This window comes from Numida meleagris, chromosome 2 (genome assembly GCF_002078875.1).
Source record: "Numida meleagris isolate 19003 breed g44 Domestic line chromosome 2, NumMel1.0, whole genome shotgun sequence".
NCBI classification, from domain to species: Eukaryota; Metazoa; Chordata; class Aves; order Galliformes; family Numididae; genus Numida; species Numida meleagris.
The window spans coordinates 139,373,084-139,393,568 of NC_034410.1; the positions used below are offsets into that span (position 1 = coordinate 139,373,084).

The following is a 20,485-nucleotide window of genomic DNA, read 5'->3' on the forward strand; positions in this document are numbered from 1 at the left end:
AAAACTTCCCTGTGATCTGTGTACAGTGATACCTGTGTCCCTTGTCAGGAAGTAGATACCATGCCTTCAACCACACAAGTGTAGGTGGGCACATTCACAGCAATGGGATAACAGGTTCCTGATGAGTAAATAACCACTATGGGAACAATTTTTTATAAGAGTCAATTAACTTTGAGATCAATTAACTTTGAGTCAATTAACTTTACAGATCTTAAGTCTTGCAAATAAAAACTGAAATGGAGAACTTTTCACTGCAACTGATCAAATGGAACAAAATACCAACAAGCACTAGACATCAACAGGCAATCTAGAGCCTGCAGGAGGTTGCCAAGAGGAAGATCAAACACCCTGATGTTTCACTGCAGAATGTGGGTGGATGTCAGCCTTGCAAAGTCTGTTGTCTGAATAATCTCCCTGTACCAGCTCCCCCTAAACAGTACAAGGCAAAGGTCAAAATTACATCTATGCTGTGATTTTCCTTTGTTTCTCAACATCTTCATCAGTATTGTCTCTACTCAGGGATGAAAAGTACCACTTGACTGTTAGTTCTGTTTAGGTTTTGTTCTTCCTTTTCTACACATACTTTCAGATGAGTGAACCCACAAATATCTTGTGGGCAGACATGCTTGACTTGCATTTGGCTATTCCAAGAGGGTTCAGTAAAAACTGAGTGGCTATACACACAAAATGTTAAATATGGCAGTGACTCTTGGGAAGCTGTCCCACACTTCACATATTGATTTTAAGGAAACATTTTGCTTGAACTTTCAAACTGGACTTTAACAATATTCGTTATTAATACCATAGAATCTTTATTGTCTTAAGCACTGAATATAATAGCATGAGAAAAGGACTGTTCAGAGCAACAGGCTCTAGCCTTTCTGGAACACGAGCCTTTGTTACATTTAAGGAAAGCAGATAAAAGTGCTATTGTTTTCTACTGAAAAGTGACACTGTTCAGAATAAATGTAATTATTGTAAATGCCACTCTAGAAAATAGGAATTAGCACCTCTCCTTATGATGAACAATTCTAAATTTTTTTTGTTCTTAGTACACAATGGACAGTTCTATTTGCAGTCATTCTTTCTTGAGTGTTATCGAGACAACAGCAAGTAATTAAAAATATGGGAGGAACTGCAGTACCTAATATGTTGAGACTCGTGGAGTTATGAGTTTGCCTATTAGCTTTTGCTACTTACTTCTGTAATATGTGATATAGAATCAGAATCATGAAATATCTTGATTTGGAAGGGATCCACAAGGATTGCTGAGTCCAACTCCTGACTCCACACATGACTACTCAAAATTCACACCACATTTCTGAAAGTGTTGTCCAAATGCTTCTTGAACTTGGGCAGCTTGGTGCCATGACCACTGCCCTGAGGAGCCTATTCTAGTGCCTTTTTAGTTGTCCATCACAGTAATGGTCAGCTTCAACTTTAATTGGGCTTTGACTATTTGAATTTTCTCCCCACAATGGTGAACAGCATCTCTGCAGTCCTTCCCTATCTCCTGACCTCACTTCCACTTTCTTTTTTCGCTTAAGCTCTAGAAGAACAACCCTGCTCAGCCAAGCTGACCATCTGCCTCACCTGCTTGACTTCTGACATTTTGGCATTGCTTGTTTCTGTGCTTTTCAGATGTGGTACTTAAAAAGTGACCAGCATTGATGGTCTCCGAAGTCTTCAAAAGCAGTTTCCTAGGGAGCCTTTCCAATTAGTTCCCTGAACAGCCTGAAATCTGCTTTCTCCATACCCAGGGTTAAAGTTTTGGTGGCAGTTTTCTTCCTATCATTAAAGATTTTAAACTTATCTAATTCATGTTTGCTATGGCCAAGACAGCCATGAATCACCACTTCACCCACAAGACTTCTATGTTTATAAGCAATAAATCCAGGAAAGCACCTTTCCTAATTGTCTCCTTTGGTACCTGTACCAGGAATTTATCAAGGTGTTTTAGGAATCTCCTGTTCCTAATATCCGGTTTGCATCAGCTGTGTGGTACTATCAGTTAACATCTAGCAAGTTGAAGGCACCCATAAGGACAAGAGTAGCTTATCTAGAGGTATCTCTTAGTACCTTAAAGAATAATTTATCCTGGCCAGATGGCTTGTAGTAGACACACAGCAACACCCACTTTATTTATTTGTCTCTTAATCCTTACCCAGAGGCTCTCAAATGTGTCATCACCAACAGTGAGCATCATACAGACCATCCCCTTCTTTACATACAGCACTGCCTCCCCACCTCATCTGCCCTGACTGTCCCTACTGAAGAGCCTAGAGCTGTCCACTGTAATACACAGTCATAGGACTCGTCCCACCAGGTTTCCCTATGTCAGTGTTTTGTAGCTCTGGATCTGAGCCAAGACTTCCAGATCCTCTTGCTTGTTTCTAATGCTGCGTGCTTTGGTGTAGAAACATTTTAAATGTGTGTCATTGTACACTGGTCCATGTACCTCATGGAGCAGACTGAAGGATCTCACTAGCACACAGTCCCTCAAATTTTGGCATGTCATCCCATAGCTTATCATTGGCAAGTCTGGTTTTATCCCTCTCCCCATTCAAATGTAGTTTGAAGCTTCAATGATCAGCTCTTCTACATGAGCTCTGTAACTTTATTTTATTTGAATTCAGGCAGTTCCTATTGCCACTTAACCCATTCTGGGCTGACGGGAAATATTTCAAGATACTGTGTTCCTTTTCTTTGTTTAGAAGTACCTGAAGCCACATTACAAAGTCCTGGCAGGGCTTGATGATTAACAGTCAGTTGCCAAGTGTCAGGGAAGGTAACTTTCTCATCAGCCAGTTGGCTATGTAAGAAAATTGCAGTCTTAATTTCTGCTTGCCCTGTGCAACCTGAGCCACATAAGATTGATTCTAGTACCGCCAGTTTGCATTTTCATGTCTTCTCAGTGTCATTTTGGCCTCTTAAAAACTTAGCTCCTCCTGTAGCATGTAGGGAAGTGGTGGAACAATCTTTCCCCTTAAGGATATTTTTTGGCATGGTACATGTTACTTATCTCTTAGTTGAAAAATGGTATTCCTCCATAGAACACTTAGAAAAATATTTATAAAATTATTTTTATAAGTAACACAATCTTGAATATTGAAATTAAGCACAGCCAGTGTTTACTCTGTATGGCAATGGCACAATGGATCAACAGGTCACAGAAGCAGCAATGGCTTGCATGGGAGTGGATGGAAGCATGTGCATGGAGTTAACATTTGCAGAAAAAAAGTCTGCGCTTCTTAACATCAGCAGCCACTTATTAGAACCACTTGGCTACATCACAAAACGATATCCTGGCACAGCTTTGTCATTTGCTGTCTTTTAACTTAAACTTTTAACTTAATAGGTCTCAAATGCAGTATGCCTATACACAGTGTTTAATAAAACCAAATCCTCTGGATCCTAACACACGGTCTGTCTAAACGAAGAACATGTTAGAATTATATTCCAATGTGAAGATCAACCATGTGATAAAGACTCTGTGAAAACCAAGAGTTACAAATCAATATATCTTACTATCTTGAAGTAAACATTTATACTTATTAGCAATACTGTTCAGCCCTAGAGTAATCCATCATACATATCTGTACATTACAACGTAACCTTAAGTGTTTTGTAATTGTTTCTTCCAAATCCTGTGAAGTTTTACTTTTTCTTCATTTATCTGGAAATTTGACAAATATCTCAACAAAAAGTATTGTACTGTCTTCTAGCATACTGGCTTCCATAAATTCCTGTTCGTTTATACAGCAAGGATAGAATCATACCTCAAGAACAGGAGAAAGACAGACACATATACAGCATACCAATTCCATAATGGCATAATCATAAGACATTCCTTGCTTTACCATAAATAAAAAGGCAGAGTACAACTTCTGCTACATGTCAATTTCGTTCTGAAAGATGGCCCGTCTGACTTTAATGTCTGTATTTCCATGCCTCAGTGCAATTTCACTTTTCTAGGACTGCTTTGAATCTGCTGTTGTTGAATCATCGTGTAAGTGTTCTGCACTATTTGTACTTTCTATTTATATATATATATATATATATAGTTACTTTATTTGCCACTCCAGAAATAACTAGACCACTTCAACAACATATCTATTTCTCAACAGTTAGTGCAGCTAATGACATGGGTAGCGTCCAACAGCAAGCTCACATACCATTGTTTTCAGCTTCGTGTGACAAAAACGTTGCAGAACAATGAGATTGAAAAAAGGAGGTTATCTATTCTGGTAAAACAAATAATTCACCTTGTGGGAGGCAAAACTTCAAACTTAACCAGCAGAAGCTAGATAAAACTTCCCCTGGGAGGTCTCAGAAGGTGGAGCAATGACCGGTTTATCTAAATCAAATCTCTTTTAATCCAAAATTATTATTTTACCTCAAATGGTCTTAGCAATGGCATCAGCAACTTGGCTCTGGTTAACTTAGAATTGATGCTCTTAATGGGCAGATAATTTAAGACCATTATCTGGACTTCAGAGTCCCTGTTAATTGCAACATTTATAATGATTTTTGAAAAACTCCTCCTTCACTCATTTCAAGGTATTAAGGAATGTTAACATAAAGTTCTGATCCTGAACAAGACAGAAAATTGAACTTAAAACAGATAAGTCTATTAAGACCTCAAGAAAGGTGCTAGCCTGATGAGTTTGGAGCCTGTAGTTTTTTTTTATTTAAGCAGAGATGACTGCAATGCAGACAAGTTGGAAGTAGTAGTTTGTCACTCTAGGGTCCCTTTACTCATTTCATCTTTGCATCTTTGCCTCACATCTGTGAGGCAATCAGCATGGGTCATGAGCCAGTGGCAGCAGGGGTAATGGCTTTTTTTTGATTGTTATTTTGGCTTTTATTTATTATAAACCTCTCTTTTTAGCAAGGAATGGAGAATGTGGAAGTAGGAGGCAATCAAACACTAATCAATGTGCAATCAGTCGCGTTTACTATTGACCACCACACCATTAATTCTTTTAGAGATGAAAATGAGTCTGGGAAAGTAGTTTTAGCACTAGTCAATCCAAAAGCCCTCTACTAGGAATGGGAAGCAGTTTTAGTCCTCATCAGTATCTTCCAGGGAAAATTCCCATGCACAAAGCCCTGAGACTCTTTAGAGCTTTTTCTCTCACTATTAATGGCAGTTCAGGGTCTGATTCTCATCTCTCTAGTACTGGCTGTAAATCTCATTCCTCCATTTGAGTCCAAGTGACTATTTTAGGCTTACAAGGAGTGGGAGAGAAGTTAGAGGACGATTTTCATCATGAGTTTACCTTAAATTTCTACTTGAAAGCTAAATCAGTGGGTTATACTCTGAGGATCAGAAAAAAAACAGAAGCAAATTTCTCAAGTGTGGACAAGCAGAATGCAAAAGAACAGCACCTAAAATCTGAGATGTGAAATGTGTTTTTTACTAAAAGTGCATGTGAGCAGATGGAACATTTTGAGACAATAAGATGCAGAGAATGGATGTGCTGGTTCTGTGACGTTTTCCCTGGTGCTACTGAAGCATAAGCGCATAAAAAGAACAAATTTCTATTGAGATCAGGTTTCTTTAGAGAAAGGCTCTACTATGTAAGAAATTCTGGAGAACTGGAAAACCATTCCGAGCATCTCAGATTCGACAGACTGAGCTTCCTATAAAGAAGAAAGCTGGCTAAAATGCAATCTCTAACCAGAGATTCACAGTGAATTTTTAATAAGAAGGTTATTGTCTACCATCTGAAAATATAATCTCAACTATTGTAATCACAATTTTTATTTATGAAGCATTGAAAAACTAGTTTTGCAATGAAAAAGATGGCACACGTGATCTCTAAACTTCGGATTACTGTTTTTTCAAACTAAATCTGAACTTTATCCTCATAGTTTAGACAGATTTTCATATTCTTAGTATTTAACCCTCTTAAAGCGTCCCTTCCAATCCCAGCCCAATCCGTTCTTACTTTAAAGGTTGCAAAGTACTGAATGCTGATTAAAATCTAGATCTGTAAGAGTTTGATAAAACCTACACAACATGTAAGCTTCTTTAAAAAAAACAAACACAGAGTTCATCAGTCTGCCCAGAGCTTCTTTAAGCTTTAGAAAACAAACACAGAGGCTGTTGCAGAAGGAAAGCATGAAAAAATCATCTGAAAGTAGAGGTAGAAGGGAAACAAATGCTCAGACAGAACATTTTTCTAGTGGAGAACAGATTAAGACAAGATTACTGTTGTTCCACAGATAACAGACAGAAGAGGCTAAATAGGCCAGCAGCTGACTGTTCTGAAGACTAAGGAGTGTATTCCCCTTCTACAAACCTAAGAGACACACTGGAAAAATAGGAAGTAAGCTCATACCCTGAAACCAACCCTCTGCTCACCTAGTGAAATGGTCCTTTCGAGTTCAAATCCTTTGTGGAAATCAAATGAAATAATAACCAAACTGTTTTAACTTTCAAAATGAAATTTAATTGAATTTGTGGAATACTACATGAGAGAGAAATCAGCTGGAATGTAAGTGGCTTGTAAGCCAGTGGTATGTCTGCTAGGGTGTTTTCCTGTGGGACACTTCTCCTTAGATCATTTAATGAAGAAGAGATTTTTCTTCTGATTCACCACAAATTTGACAAAACTAATTATTATAATTGTAGATCCCTGTCTTCACCCTAGCCCAACAGAAAGCTTCTCCAGAAGCTTGGTGGGTCAAGCATGATGACAGTCTGGACCTTCTTGCCTGAGCAATTCTTGCAAGACAAGAGGCAGACAGCGTTTGTTTCCCCAGAAACTCTGTCTTAATTGTTCCTTCTTCCAGACGTCAGGTAAATCTCCTCTGCCAACATGTCAGACACTCAAGAAGTCACAAATAATGATTAAGAAGACATTGAGAAGGAATTCTATTTCTATATAAGAGGACTTTCTTTTAATGGAATTTGAGATGATGCCACCACAGAAAAGGATCTGCTTTCTAAACATTGTATTGGAGGAGATTGTAAAAAATACAGCTAGAGACTACTACGTTATTTTGTTAGTATCTTTTAGCACTGATAACTCAACTGAAGGCACCAATATAGTGTCAGATTAAAGCAGAATAATTTTCTGTATATATTACTCCTCAGGTCTTAAATACTGTGTGATTTCTTTCTTATTCAAGTCTTCATCCCCATCAATAGCTTAGCACAGGAGTGGCAGTGCAGCTTTGCTGGTGAGCTCTCTATCCACCAAGTAGGGAGGTTTCTTTTTCATGAATCATACAGAACCTGCTGCAGTGGGAACAAGAACAAACACCTCAGCAGAGGGTGAAAGTGAGTGTCACACAGATCTAGATGAATTTTACCTGTCATCTCGAACAACTGCAAGGAAAATCCTTCTTTTGGAAGACACCATCATGTGCTCAAAATTGAACAGAAATTATGCAAATAAAATGTTTCAGAGAGGTTTAATGCTTTTTTTTTTCTTTGTTCTTGTTTTGAAATACTAATCCAATCCACAGATCATTCATATGAGTGGGATATGGTTTAACAGCTTATCTTTAATGAAGCATCCCACACACATTTCACCATTTCTTAATTCAGAAAATCTTCATTAATTTCATTATGTTTAGAGGGGTGTTGGAGAGTAAAACTGTAGACATCACATAGGAGAAATCTCTTAACCATCAGTAAAATAATTTTTCATGAGTAACATCTGGTAACGTTGAGATCGTATTACAAAAATCCCTGATGTTAGAGATATGTGCTGGACTAACTTTTAAAATGATTTAGCAAACTAACTTCTGTGATGTTTATTTAGCAGTTGTTTTGAGTCTTCATTTCCATCTTTAGTTAGAAGAAATTTTAAGTCAAAATATTCATTTCCTCGCATAATAATTGCTTTCTGATATGCATAGCTTGATACATATATGCGTGGTGAGGAAGAGGCAAACTGAAAATTATGAGATATTCTTCATAATTAAATAATAATATTTGAATGTTAGACAAATTTCAAGCAAAGATGAATTGCCTGGGAAAGAGCAGGTAAGGACACCAGAGATGATTATAAATTCAATTATTCATAGAGACATCTTTTCAACGTATGCGTGGATTTAATATGTCATTCAAGTGAAGTTAGGGATTTTGCTTTGAAGAGAAATAGAAGTAGAAATGAAAATGAAATGCAATACAGGTTGCAGCTCTTCGCTGAGGGCAATTTCACAGCATTTTGACAATGAGATAAATTATTTGTTATTTTTGAAAGTTTTGCAGTAGCTAATTAAGAAAATACACTTTCCTTTTTCATTGCCTAGATATAATGAAAGCAGAATTACCTGCTGTGCCTTTACAATAAAATCAAGGTAAAAAGAAAGACAGTGTTTTTGAATGGGTTGTTAACAAAGTGCAGTACCAAGTGTGAACTTTTTTGAAATGCAGAGATACCAAATAAAAGTATGGAATCAAAACTTCGGACAGGTAGTGGTAAGTGTTGATGTCAATGAAAATAAAAAGGATTCAGGAAAACTGAGAACCTCATTTTCTTCATTTATACATAATTACCATGTGGCGAAAACAAAACATTTTGGAGGACATTTTATGGTTGCCGTTTTTGGCTGTTTGATATAAGTACATGTCTTAAACATAAGCAATTAACTACTACTACTATCCACCATACTCTTCACTTCATTAAAATAGTGATCAGATTTAGGAAAGGCATTGTCTCTGAAAATTAATTAAATACATATATATAAATATAAGATCCTTAATGAATTAGTTACTTTTGAGAATAAGATTGAAACTCTTCTTACAGAAATATTTATGAAAATTTTACTCAAAAGAAGTTCTAGCACTTTAATTGTGTAGAGGTTTTGAAACATAGAAACTGGAATCTACGTCATTTAAAATATTTGAAAAATTTTAGTCAGATTCCTTAAAATTCTTCCCTTCATACAAGACTGTACTTCATCATCTTCATCCTGTGCAGTAGATGAATGTATTGCAGTCTGCCTGAAAGCTAAACATGCACATGTGGATATTTTCTATGGAGAAGGAACTAATGGACTTTGACAGTCAAACTGTAAAAAGAACTCAACTATACTGAAACAAAAACAGGGGTCCTTAAATCCTGAAACTCTCACAAAAGAAAGAGATCACAGGCTGCTGGGAAATGACAGTATCTGAAAAAAAAAAAAAATCACTTCTTTTAAAATTCCACCTCAGATTAGCACAAAAACACAAAAACATCATTCCCCCACAGTGGGGCAAACTATTATTTTTGTGGTTTTAAATTCCATTTTCATTACAATGAAATGATTACATGTACAAAAATGATAATGACAAATCAATAAATGAGACTATTTTCACTGAAAAATATTTATCTTGTCAAGATGAATTTCATCAGGAAATTTTCTCTTCATCTCTTGCTTCCCACCACAAGACAGAAGCTGATGTAGAAACTTTGTATTTTTTCTTGAAAATCTCACTAGGGAATTCTTCAAAATCTCTGAAACCCAAACAGATTCCTTATTTATCATTTTTACTATTTCTTTGCACAACTACGTATGTCTGATGGTACCTCTTTATTGTCTCTAAAACATAGATTTTGTTTGCTTCACAACTCGTGAATTTCCTTAATGGGCTCCTTTAGGTATTATGCATTGCTCAATAATGATAGCAATGGCATTTAGTTATTAAAATGGTGATGGTTAGAGGTGATCGATATAAGGTATATTGAAAAATTGGAGGGATCATTCTGAAAGCTCAGAAATTACGTGTAAGTTTTAACGATGCACAGAAATGAACAGAAATATATATGAAGTATTTATACACTTTTTATAATTGAAAGTTTTACTCTGTAAATTCTTACAAAAAAGGAGCATTAGTTGATTCAATTTTTAACTCATATTGTTTTTTCCTACTTTTATAGCCTTCTGATTTAAACCAAGTCAGTCCCAAACCAGACCATCTGGGACCTATCTGGCAATCTGTCTCACTTCATATGACATGTGATATCTATGACATGTTATAATCGTCACTATTATTATCAGTTTAAGAAGTGGAAACAAACCTTGTGAGATTTTAATTATGCCACTCGTTACCACAAAAGGAAAGAGTACCACCACTGAAAGCCACAAAAATTTTGACCCTGCTGTAAGAAACCTTAAGCTTATACAGCTTATGAGAACTGGAGGAGAAATAAAACAAAATGGAAAAGAATTCAGATTTTAAGTCTTATTAAGGATTGTTTCCTATGCTTATGGGAAAATCACTGTGTAACTTTGAGAGCATCTACTTTTGAAGACCTGTTGATAAAAATAATTAAGATAGTTCATAATGCTTATAACAAAAGAAAACAGTCTCTTTGAAGCAAAAATAGATTATATTTTTCCTATTGTTTCCTCTTTGTACATATTCCTTATTGAATATTACCTGCAACTTTAGCTGTCCAGTTTTTAAGTAGTTACATTTTTTTAGCATATAGCCCATGCAATTGTTTAATAAGGAGGAAATATTTTATTTGTATATTCTGCTTGGTCTTTTTCTAACATTAAAGCTACATTGTGACTCCTGGAAATATTATCTGGAAGAATTACACAAATAACTATATGCCTATTTACTCAGCTCATACTTTTAGAAAATTTCAGAAGTCATATCACAGCTAGTGGCCTGTACACATTTTTTTTTTTCTTTTTTCTCTTCTTCAGATATCAGAGAAGTTTACTGGAAAGTTATAAAATGAATTTATCAAACTTCATTAAAATGTGGCATGAATATAATAATAATATAATAATATCATTTTTATAGCCATGTATAAGAAGAACTACATGTTCCCTATATCATGAAATGCAAATGTCTTGAAGACAAAAAATACACAGTTCTTGGGTTACTGCCTGCAGATAGTAATCCAGTGGACATGACAAAGCTACATGAAAAAAGCAGCCACCCAGTGTGTGTGATATTTTCAGTCACCTCAGCGAGCACATTTAGAAATTGCTTACATGAGCCATTACTTTGGAAACAAAGGGAAAGAAGACTCAGGGAAAGATAGTCTCCATTCCTCAAGACATTCCAATACGGGAATATTTCATTATTACTCTTGTCACAAATACAGATGGAGACATTTTGTATATAATATGTAAGTATGTATTTAGATTATGTATAATACATATATATGTGTATATGTATTGTATATTATATGCATGTGTATAATATAGATATGAAATATATTACATGTATCTATGTATAAAATACATAGATATAATATAACTTTCCATTTGTATTGTTATCCAAAGCAAAATATAGATTATAGAATATTTAATATAAATACTTTATACTCATATAATGTAGTATTACATTGATATATGTAATATATAAAAATTATATGTGTCGTGGTTTTATGATTTTTGGTTATTGGTATTCCACATCATAACATCATGTAATGTACTGGGAGTTAAAGAGTTAACGCTCCAGCTCTGTGGATCGTGTATAGTTCCGGGTACCTGGTTCTCAGAAGAGAAGAACTACTACATTCCCCAGAGGACTTTGCTCCCTATTACCGTTTTCCGCTCAGAGGGAAAGATAAAACTGTTCGCATATCACAAGACGTTCCTTCTTCTCATCCCCTCTCTTGTCCCGGCAGCATCTCGCTCCCCAGCCATCTCACCGTCGATATTAGAGTATGGCCTACTTTAATTTTGGACACTGTCTCTCATTTTTATTGGATTTGTTAGCTTAAATTGTAATTATATTGTATTATATTGTGTTATTTTGCATTCCGATATTTTATTTAGTAAATTAGTTTGTTTCTCCTCAGATCACTGCTGCTGTTTTGTTTTTAGGCCCATCTCCCTACCCTTTTTCCCTTTTCCCTCTCCCGGGGCGTGGATCCATGGGTCCCCCGCCCCAGTAGTCACGGAACCGGGCCGAACCTGCCCGTAAACCATTGACAATTCATATATAGGTGTGCATAATAAAGGAGTTCCAATGTTCCAACTAAGTTAATTAGAATTGCATAAAAATGTTTTGTTGCTAATCAGAGAATCATACAATTACTTAGGTTGGAAAAGACCTCCAAGGTCATCAAGTCCAATGGTTAAATTTGGGGCTAGCTTAGCATTAAATTGAGTTTTAAAAGAACTCTTTAATTATGTGATCAGATACCTGTATTTTTTTCTCTTATGCATTGTCCTTGGACAGAATACCTTTTATCCTATGCATTTCCAGTCATATGATGCCTATGACACAGTACTTTGGTTACTCAGTGAGGTGAGTCTCAGTCATAGAGGGCTAACTCTCCAGAAAGTTCTGTCTTCAGGGAACAACACAGCCTCAGAACCTTGCAAAGCACTGGACCAAAACAAAATGCACTGTTCAACATTTATTAGAAGCAAATCTTTCAGATGCAAGCCCTACTTTCATCTGCGCTGAACAAAATTTGTGTTTTTGCTGTTGTTATATAAACCCTTTGAAATAGAAGTGCTTTGTGTTCATTTTCCTAATAGGAAATAAAATTTCAGCAAGATTGAATTTCTTAGAAAAAAAAATGTTATCTTCATAGAAATTTCATTTTCCATGAGAAACTAAAACAATTACAATGGAAAATCCTCAGAATTATCTGGAGCAGGGAAAATTTCTGTTAGCATTTTCTAAAGAAGTTTGCACTGAACCCTAGGGAACAATCATGAATACAAAAGCTTACAAAGTACTAGTTTAAAAAGAATTGACAAGAAGAGAGCTTTTTTTAAAACAAAAGAAGTCAGGCCACAAAAACTGTAAAAACGTACTCCTAAAGTTTCAATGAGAAGAGAGAATCCTAGAGAGAATCCAGCTTTACCTCAAGGACCCCAGCCAACAATGGCTGGAGAGACCTTCTGTCACACGTAAGTGGCAACACTCAACACAGTCTTTGCTTCAATTCCCACGTTAAGTCTAAAGCATTGCATTTCCTAAATATCTTTATAAGAACATGACTTTAATAAATTAAATTATATTAAATTGGAAAGTAATACACATATCTGTACAGAAGAATGAAATTAATTTGAGTAAGAAACAGCAGTGTGACATGTATTGGCTGTATTTTGATCTCTATGCAACTTTTAAAATAAGAGGTGAACCTTCTGATATTTCAGTGGAAAAAGCAGAATATGCATAACAGTACATCTCATTTCTACTGCCTAGGTAGAAATTAATAAGCAGAAAACTTCTTTTTATTGGATGCCTCTTAGTTATGGATTGGATATGATGATGTACCTAAGAACAACTATACAAGTTTGGACAGAGGTTCACGTAGTCCAATATGCTATTGCTCACAGTGATCAAGAGGAGATTTTCAGAGAAGAGCTTAGGATTAGAGAAAGCATATAGTGATACTCCTTGCAGTAGCATTCCAGCTCTGAAAAATCATCTGTGAGGCAAAGGCAATGTTTTAGTATTTTCTCCATCTAGATAGAGTTTTCTTCCATGAACTTGCTTAATTCAGCTAATACAAGCTTTGTGTATCCAAAACATGCTGAAACAGCTTCCCCAGTTTAACCCCACTTGTGTAAAGAACCATTTCTAAAAAGCTGTGAGATGCTGCTTCATATGATGACCCCTTGTTCTTGCATGGGAAAAAACAGTGATATTCACCTGGTTTCCCTAAGAAAATCTTTAAGTTGTCATATCAGATCAATACACAACAACAAAATGACCACAATCATCTCACTTAACCTGCACAAATCAGATGGCATCACACTCAAGTCACTGAGGCTACAAATGAGCCAACAGCCTGAGCTGCTCAATTATCAATTCCAGTTAATATAGCAATAGGAGTGTTTCTTGAATACCTGTCGCTGGTTTTCTGTCTCTAGCCTCAGTCTGGCTTCCACACATCTTCTAGTCTCCAGGAAGGCTTGACGTTGTGCTCTGTCTGATAGGTAGCTAATGAAGATTCCTGCGGTGTTCATACACATAAATAACACTGCCTGAGCCGCTATCTGCAACAAACAACAAGCAAGATTTGATCAGGCAACAGAAGCAAAAATATCTGCTTAAAAAGATGAAAAGAGACCAAGAATGATGGCTCTGCAGTCATGTTGGCTGTAAAACTAAAAGGTTAGGAAATATTGCATAGAAGAATCCCTTGGATCTTAATTAAAGACATCAAACATATAAAATACTCTCTGCCTTGAGGAAGAAATATAAAATATTTGGGGGGCATTAAACTCTAGTTGAACCACAAATAATGTTTCCAAGAACTGACTCACAGGGCTATAGTGTGGAATGATTACAAACATAATTAACGATTTGTTTTTGCACTGCCTCTTGTGTAGAAGCAACTTTTTGATTTGTTTTATGGCTAGTTTGAGAGCAAAGCCATATTAAGGAAAACAAAGAGTGCCAGTTAGCTAAGAATTAGTATAAATGGTAATAGTTATTCCGCCATTATTGATCAAATCAAATAATTTCATTTTCAGCTGGTGCCAAAGCACAAGCTAGCATGATCTGAATCCTGAACTATCCAACAAGAGAAGCTGAATGCATAACCAAATACTTGCACAGCCTGTGCCTGCGTACACAAGCCCTTTATTCACCGATGCTTACGTAAGAGCTGCACTCTTTCCTTGTAGAAGGTGCGTCACAGCTTCTTCCATTGAGACATAAACTTAAAAGAGCCAAGTGGGAGTGGATCCTTGGACAGCGTAAATTCCAATGGCTTGTTTGCTTGTCACTGATACCTCTTTGTGCTCTGTATTTTTGTAAGGCAGAGCATATCAACAAGTGAGGATCTTTTAGAAACACAGTAAGAAATGTATAATGCTTGCACGCATTATGGACAGAAAAGAGCCCTGCAAATTCAGCAGCTTTATTCAACACCTCATTGCTGAAGTAGGTTACAAATTTATGTGTAGTCCTCTCTGCTCATGCTTCATTCTGTTGCATTTTTGTTTTGTTTTTTACCTTGTGAGTAGGGCAAGAGTGAAAAATAAGTCTGAAAGATATTCATATCCCTCAAACATTTAGGACCAAAACATTCTGACCATTGCATTACCTAAAAGGCTTTAGGGCACAGTAAACTAGTCCCAAATCTGCAAACTGTGGATCCCCTTCTCTCTGCCATGGTGCAGTCAGAGCCACTGTGCTAATAAGGTGCCACTAACTGTGCCCCATTTTTGGGGGTTGCACCACACTCCTGGTGGCAAAGCAGCCATGGGCTACATTACCCTGCGTGCCAGCATCACCTGACCAGCAGAGATGCCCAGGCTCTGACATCTATGGACCATAACAGTGAGGGTCATACTTATAGGATCATAACAACATCAGAACTGTCACACAAGGATGGACAAAGTGTTCACCACTCTGAATCCTGTCCCTGATAGTGAATCACAGAGAGCGCTTAGGCAGGAGTGCAAGGATAAGTCAAGTGCACTGCAATGATTTTTCTAAACTGTCCTGAACACTACATCAGTCTGTGGCTGAGGGACATCATTGGCTAAAAGTTGTAGTTTTGTAGTGTTATCTGATAATCAGTTGCCCTAAAATCCAACTTTTGGGTCTTCTAATAGAAGAAAACATTTAGAAAATCTCCGAATCTCATTGTGACGGTGTGCCTTAGATCTGCAGGTCTCAATCCTCACATTCAAGTAGGTTACAAAAGTGATATTTGATACCAAACTAAATGCATTTGGCAGAAACATCAGCTTTATATATTCCCGTATTTCTGAATTTGGAGCATTGTTCTATGATCAAACAGGGAATTAATTTACAATTTATATGCCATGATTAAATAAGAATGCATATCCTGCCTTCATCTGAAGCTCTGCTTAATCTTTGGCAATAATAGACGTCTAGGAAAAGCTTATGAGAAATACGGTGTGATTAGCATGATCTTTGCATCATCCTAGTTTCCAGGCACCTCTGAGCTGGAGGTAGCATACTCTATCCAACTTTTTAACAGCCCCCAGTAGGTGTACCGTGTGCATTTTTCTCTGATACTTACCTGAAGTTAGTTATACCTTTGGCCCCTACCACATCCAGTGGCAAAGATTTCTACCATTTAATTAGGCTCTTTGTGCTAAACATGTTTCCTTTTTTTTTTGCTTTATATTGCAACCTTATCATTTCTCTGAGTGCTCCATCATGCTTATAATATGAGAAACAGTGACTAATCATTTCCATTTCAGCTTCCTTTCAGCTTCCCTGATTTTACAGACATACAGCATATCTTCTCTCAGCCTTTATTTTATCAAAGGGAGGAACTTAAAACTATTTATTCTCATTGTGTTTGTCACCATCCCATCTCCCTGTTTTTGCTTTCTTCTACCTCACCGTGGCTGATTAGAGAAAACATGCCCCAGATCAGCCAGCTTCCACCAGACACTTTCCATCTCTGCTTCACTATAAAATAGAGAATGCAGTAGTTCAGCACGTGAGAGAGCTCCTTTCTGTCACAGACTGCTGGTTAGTGGGGCTACAAAGATGGGGAAGGGTCTGGAGGGCAAGATGTGTGAGGGGCAGCTGAGATCCCTGGGTTTGCTCAGCCCAGAGCAGAGGAGCTGAGGGGAGGCCTCATGGCGACTGCAGCTCCTCACAGGGAGTGGAGGGGCAGCGCTGAGCTCTGCTCTCTGTGACAGCGACAGGGCCCGAGGGAACGGCGTGGAGCTGTGACAGGGGAGGGGCGGGTGCGGGTGGTGGGCACGGAACGGGCTGCCCAGGGCAGTGGGCACAGACTCAGGCTTCCAGAGTGCAAGAAGTGTCTGGACAATGCTCTCAGACATATGGTCTGATTTTTGTGTGATCCTGTGCAGAGCCAGGGGTGGGACTTAATTATCCTTATGGTTCTCTTCCAACTTGTGATATTCTGTGATTTCAAGATTCTATGATTCTAAGTGTATGATGGGCTGACATAAGACCAGTTTGAATTGCACCGTTGAGCACAACAGCAGAAGTCAGCTGTGGGTGGCTGGAGAAGTCAGCATTTCATATCATTTTGACCGACATGAGAGTAATCTATGCTCACATGGTAGAAAGGTTATGGTCTAGGGTGAAAAAGGAGAAAAGTCTTTTACAACATTTGAACGATGTATTTTGGTGGTGAAAGCAGTGGCAGAGTATTGTCGTTTGCTTGCATATTCAATTATAACATCCACATGTGCCTAGCTCAGTCACCTGTCTCTGCTAATACTCAGGAAAAGTGCAACTCACTTCAGCAGATCGCCTTTGAGCAAATGCAGTAGAATTTGGCCTTCAATTAGATTTCATGAGCCCATAATTTGATTTGGATAAAGGGTATTATGGAAAACATTCTACAGGTAAAGCTGCAGCTTACTGAGAGACAGAATTTGCTTTTCTTTTACCCAGTAGTCTGCTTGAAACCAATCTGACTAGGAAAACACCGTGTCTTGCAAGGATACTAATCTGTGGCTCTTGTTAATAAAAAGAAAAAAAAAAAGACATACTTCAGTCCCTCATTGTCACTCCTTTCACCTGCAGTTTACAGTGACAAATTCCAGAAGGCTTGCAGGATTTTCTGTTGCATGTCAGGGACACAAACTGGGACAGACTGGTTTTGTATGATGTACGCAGTTTTAGACTGACCGGAAGATAATCAGCACCCACACAGTAGGAAAGGTGAGGTATAGGGTTAAAAAAAAAAGAAAATCTTTTCAAGACATTTGTAAGCCTTTTAGTCTATTTTTACCTTGCACAGCACTCACCTAAGCAACTATAGTAGAGATAGCAATTGATCTTAAAAGCATGAGTGACATGTTTTAATGTTAAATAGGTCTCTGGGAAGGTCTGCTTCTTAAATATTTTAAAAATGCAAACAAAAAGGTACTCATCACTGTGATGCTTGAGAATATCAGCAACAGGACCCATGCTGTCCCTGATGAGTGTGCATTTGCACATGATCATCCCTCTGTACTCAGCCCTGGTGAGGTCACATCTCAAGTACTGTGCACAGTTTTGTGCCCCTCATTACAAGAATGACATTGATGCCCTGGAGAGTGTCCAGAGAAGGGCAATGATGCTGTGAAGGATCTGGAGCACAAGCCTTATGGGGAGTGGCTGAGGGAACTAGGATTGTTTAGTCTGGAGAAAAAGAGGCTCAGGGGAGACCTTATTGCCCTCTACAGCTCCCTGAAAGGAGTTTGTTCTGAGGTGGGGGTTAGCCTCTTCTCCCAGATAACAGCAATACGATGAGAGGTAATGGCCCTAAGTTTCACCAGGCGAGGTTCAGGTTGGATATTAAAAAAATTTCTTCTTAGAAAGAAGTGGTGAGGTATTGGAACAGGCTGTCCTGGGATGTGATGGAGTCACTATCCCTAGAGGTGTTAAAGAAAGGTTAGAAATGGCATCAGAGGACAAGGTTGAGTGGGCATGGTAATGATGGATTGATGGCTGGATCACTGTGGTCTTTTCCAACCTTAATGTTTCTATGATTCTATGATTCTATCATCTTGTAGCAGGATGAATACAGCTAAAGAAAGTTACTCGACAAGATGATGCAGATGGTTAGAAGCAGCTGTTAAAATTTTTACTCCCAAACTGCTTTCCATCTTTCTCATAGGAGGTAAATGAGAGTTTAGTTCACAGAGAAATAAACGTTAAATATATCTTAAATTTATAATCGTGCAGGCACCTCCGGGCACTTTGCAAAGTCAACATGAAAAAAAAAAAAGCCGATGGAAGGAGAAGAGGCAGGTCAGACTAGCTTAACATTGACAGTACATGCAGATTTGAATCAATTCATTTATATCTGTCATTCATCATATGAAAAGGGCTTTGCCAGGGCAACTGGAAAAAGGATAACATATTGAATGAATTTGGGAACCACTAGATCTCAGACAAAGAAAAAATTAAAAGGTGCTGGATACAACTGGTCGGGTGGAAGTATTAATTGAAATTGGTACAGTATAGTAAAATAAGGAACAGGTGAGGTAGAAATCATTAAAAAGTTTCTAAAAATTTTGTTGCATAGTGATAGGTGAATCTCAGCCACAGAAAGATCATCAGGACAAAACTGAATGTAGCTCAAGAAATGGAAATTCAGAAGGGCACAGGTGAGGGAGTTTGAACTGTTGAGAACAGAGTTGGGCTATGCATAAAAACAATGATTTGGGGGGCATTTCTCCTATTACAAGCACCTGAGTTTGTCTTGGTTTGGATTTTATTCTGATTTCTGTGTGTTTATGAAAAACAGAGACTCAGTTAGAGAAGAGTTTGCAAATGTCAAGTTTTAGATCTTCAAAAATCATAACTGACATGTTTAAATTCTGCTATGTTTTCTCTTTGAAAAAGTGCAATTGTTCATCAGGGAATGTAAGTCCATAAGGTCAGCAGTATAATCTCCCAATTCAGTGTTTTCTGAGACATGCCAGTTATAGTAATTTATGCAGTGTATTGTACCTGACTGAGGTCAGAAGACCCAGACAGCCCATAACCTGAGGTGAAATGAAAACTTAACAATATTCAACAAATCCAACAAATTGGAAATATGTTGGATGGTTAGAAAAACCTGAAAGAGAGTCACTACCATAGAGTATATTCATCATGATTAGTACAGTCAATGGTAGCATATATTCAGATGGTAAGCACAGTGGAGATAAAGAAAAGAAAGCTGAAAAGGTCCAGAAAAAAATCTGAAATGTGGGAGAATGCTGAACACCTGTTTTAGCATCTCAAGTGCGGACAGAAAAAGAGAACTAGTGGTCTTCAGCAGGTAATTTAGTTCTTTTATATAGAAACAAACAGTTCTTGGGCTAATCTCACCAAAACACATCCGAAAAGTAAAGAAATGGCTTTCTACATAATCTCCAGCTGAACATTCCCAAGGAAGATTAACATTAAAGAGCAGGAATTTCATTAATTCCTGAAATGAGCCTGTAGGAAATTGTTTAATTCTTTTCTTATTTGGCTTTCTAATTTAGGATTTGCTTCAGTGAAAAATTGGAGTAGTTCTTGGTTGTTTTGGGAAAACTAGGAAAGTAAAGCTGTTGTGCTTCTTTAAGAGTGTTTTCAGCATGTGCCACATAAAGAACTTGTTGCTATGGTAATTATTATTGGTTAATTGGGTTTAGAGAAGAATTTTGATTCACAATTAGTTGCTTAACTAAAAATAGCAGATTGCCACAAGGTTGAGTTTTGTACCTAAAATGTCTCAGAAACCTCATTCCTCACTCTGCCTTCTCTATCCTCACTTTGCTTAGGTTACTTAGAGGGAAAATAACTTAGGCTCTTGTAAGAGCAGATCTCCAGAAATGAGCTGAGGGTTACATGAGAAGTGTGGGATTTGAAATCAAAATGCTGTACTTTGTATAGAACAGGAACATCTGGCAGCACAGACTCCAGCACTTTCTCACTGCTGGGCTGCAGCAAGACTCTATTTCCAGCTGAGACCATGGTTTTATGAATCAAAGCTCTTGGCAGCAAAACCAAGATACAGTAAGTACCTGTATCTCAGTTCTGCCTCTTGCCTACCTTGATCCCTTAGCACAGCTTCCCCTTCATCGAGCCAGATCAATTATCTGTGGGACCCTGCTGCGAACT

The 20,485-nt window shown here is 37.5% G+C and overlaps 1 protein-coding gene across 4 annotated transcripts in view; it reads right to left on the minus strand.

The window, feature by feature from the left end:
• Window positions 1-20,485, minus strand: part of ADCY8 (adenylate cyclase 8) — a 125,871-nt gene that overhangs the window by 80,361 nt on the left and 25,025 nt on the right. For all 4 annotated transcript variants that reach the window (XM_021388123.1, XM_021388122.1, XM_021388124.1 and 1 more), the window contains exon 2: window positions 13,783-13,932. In XM_021388123.1, the coding sequence (XP_021243798.1) occupies window positions 13,783-13,932 (150 nt within the window). The remainder of the gene's footprint in view (window positions 1-13,782; window positions 13,933-20,485) is intronic.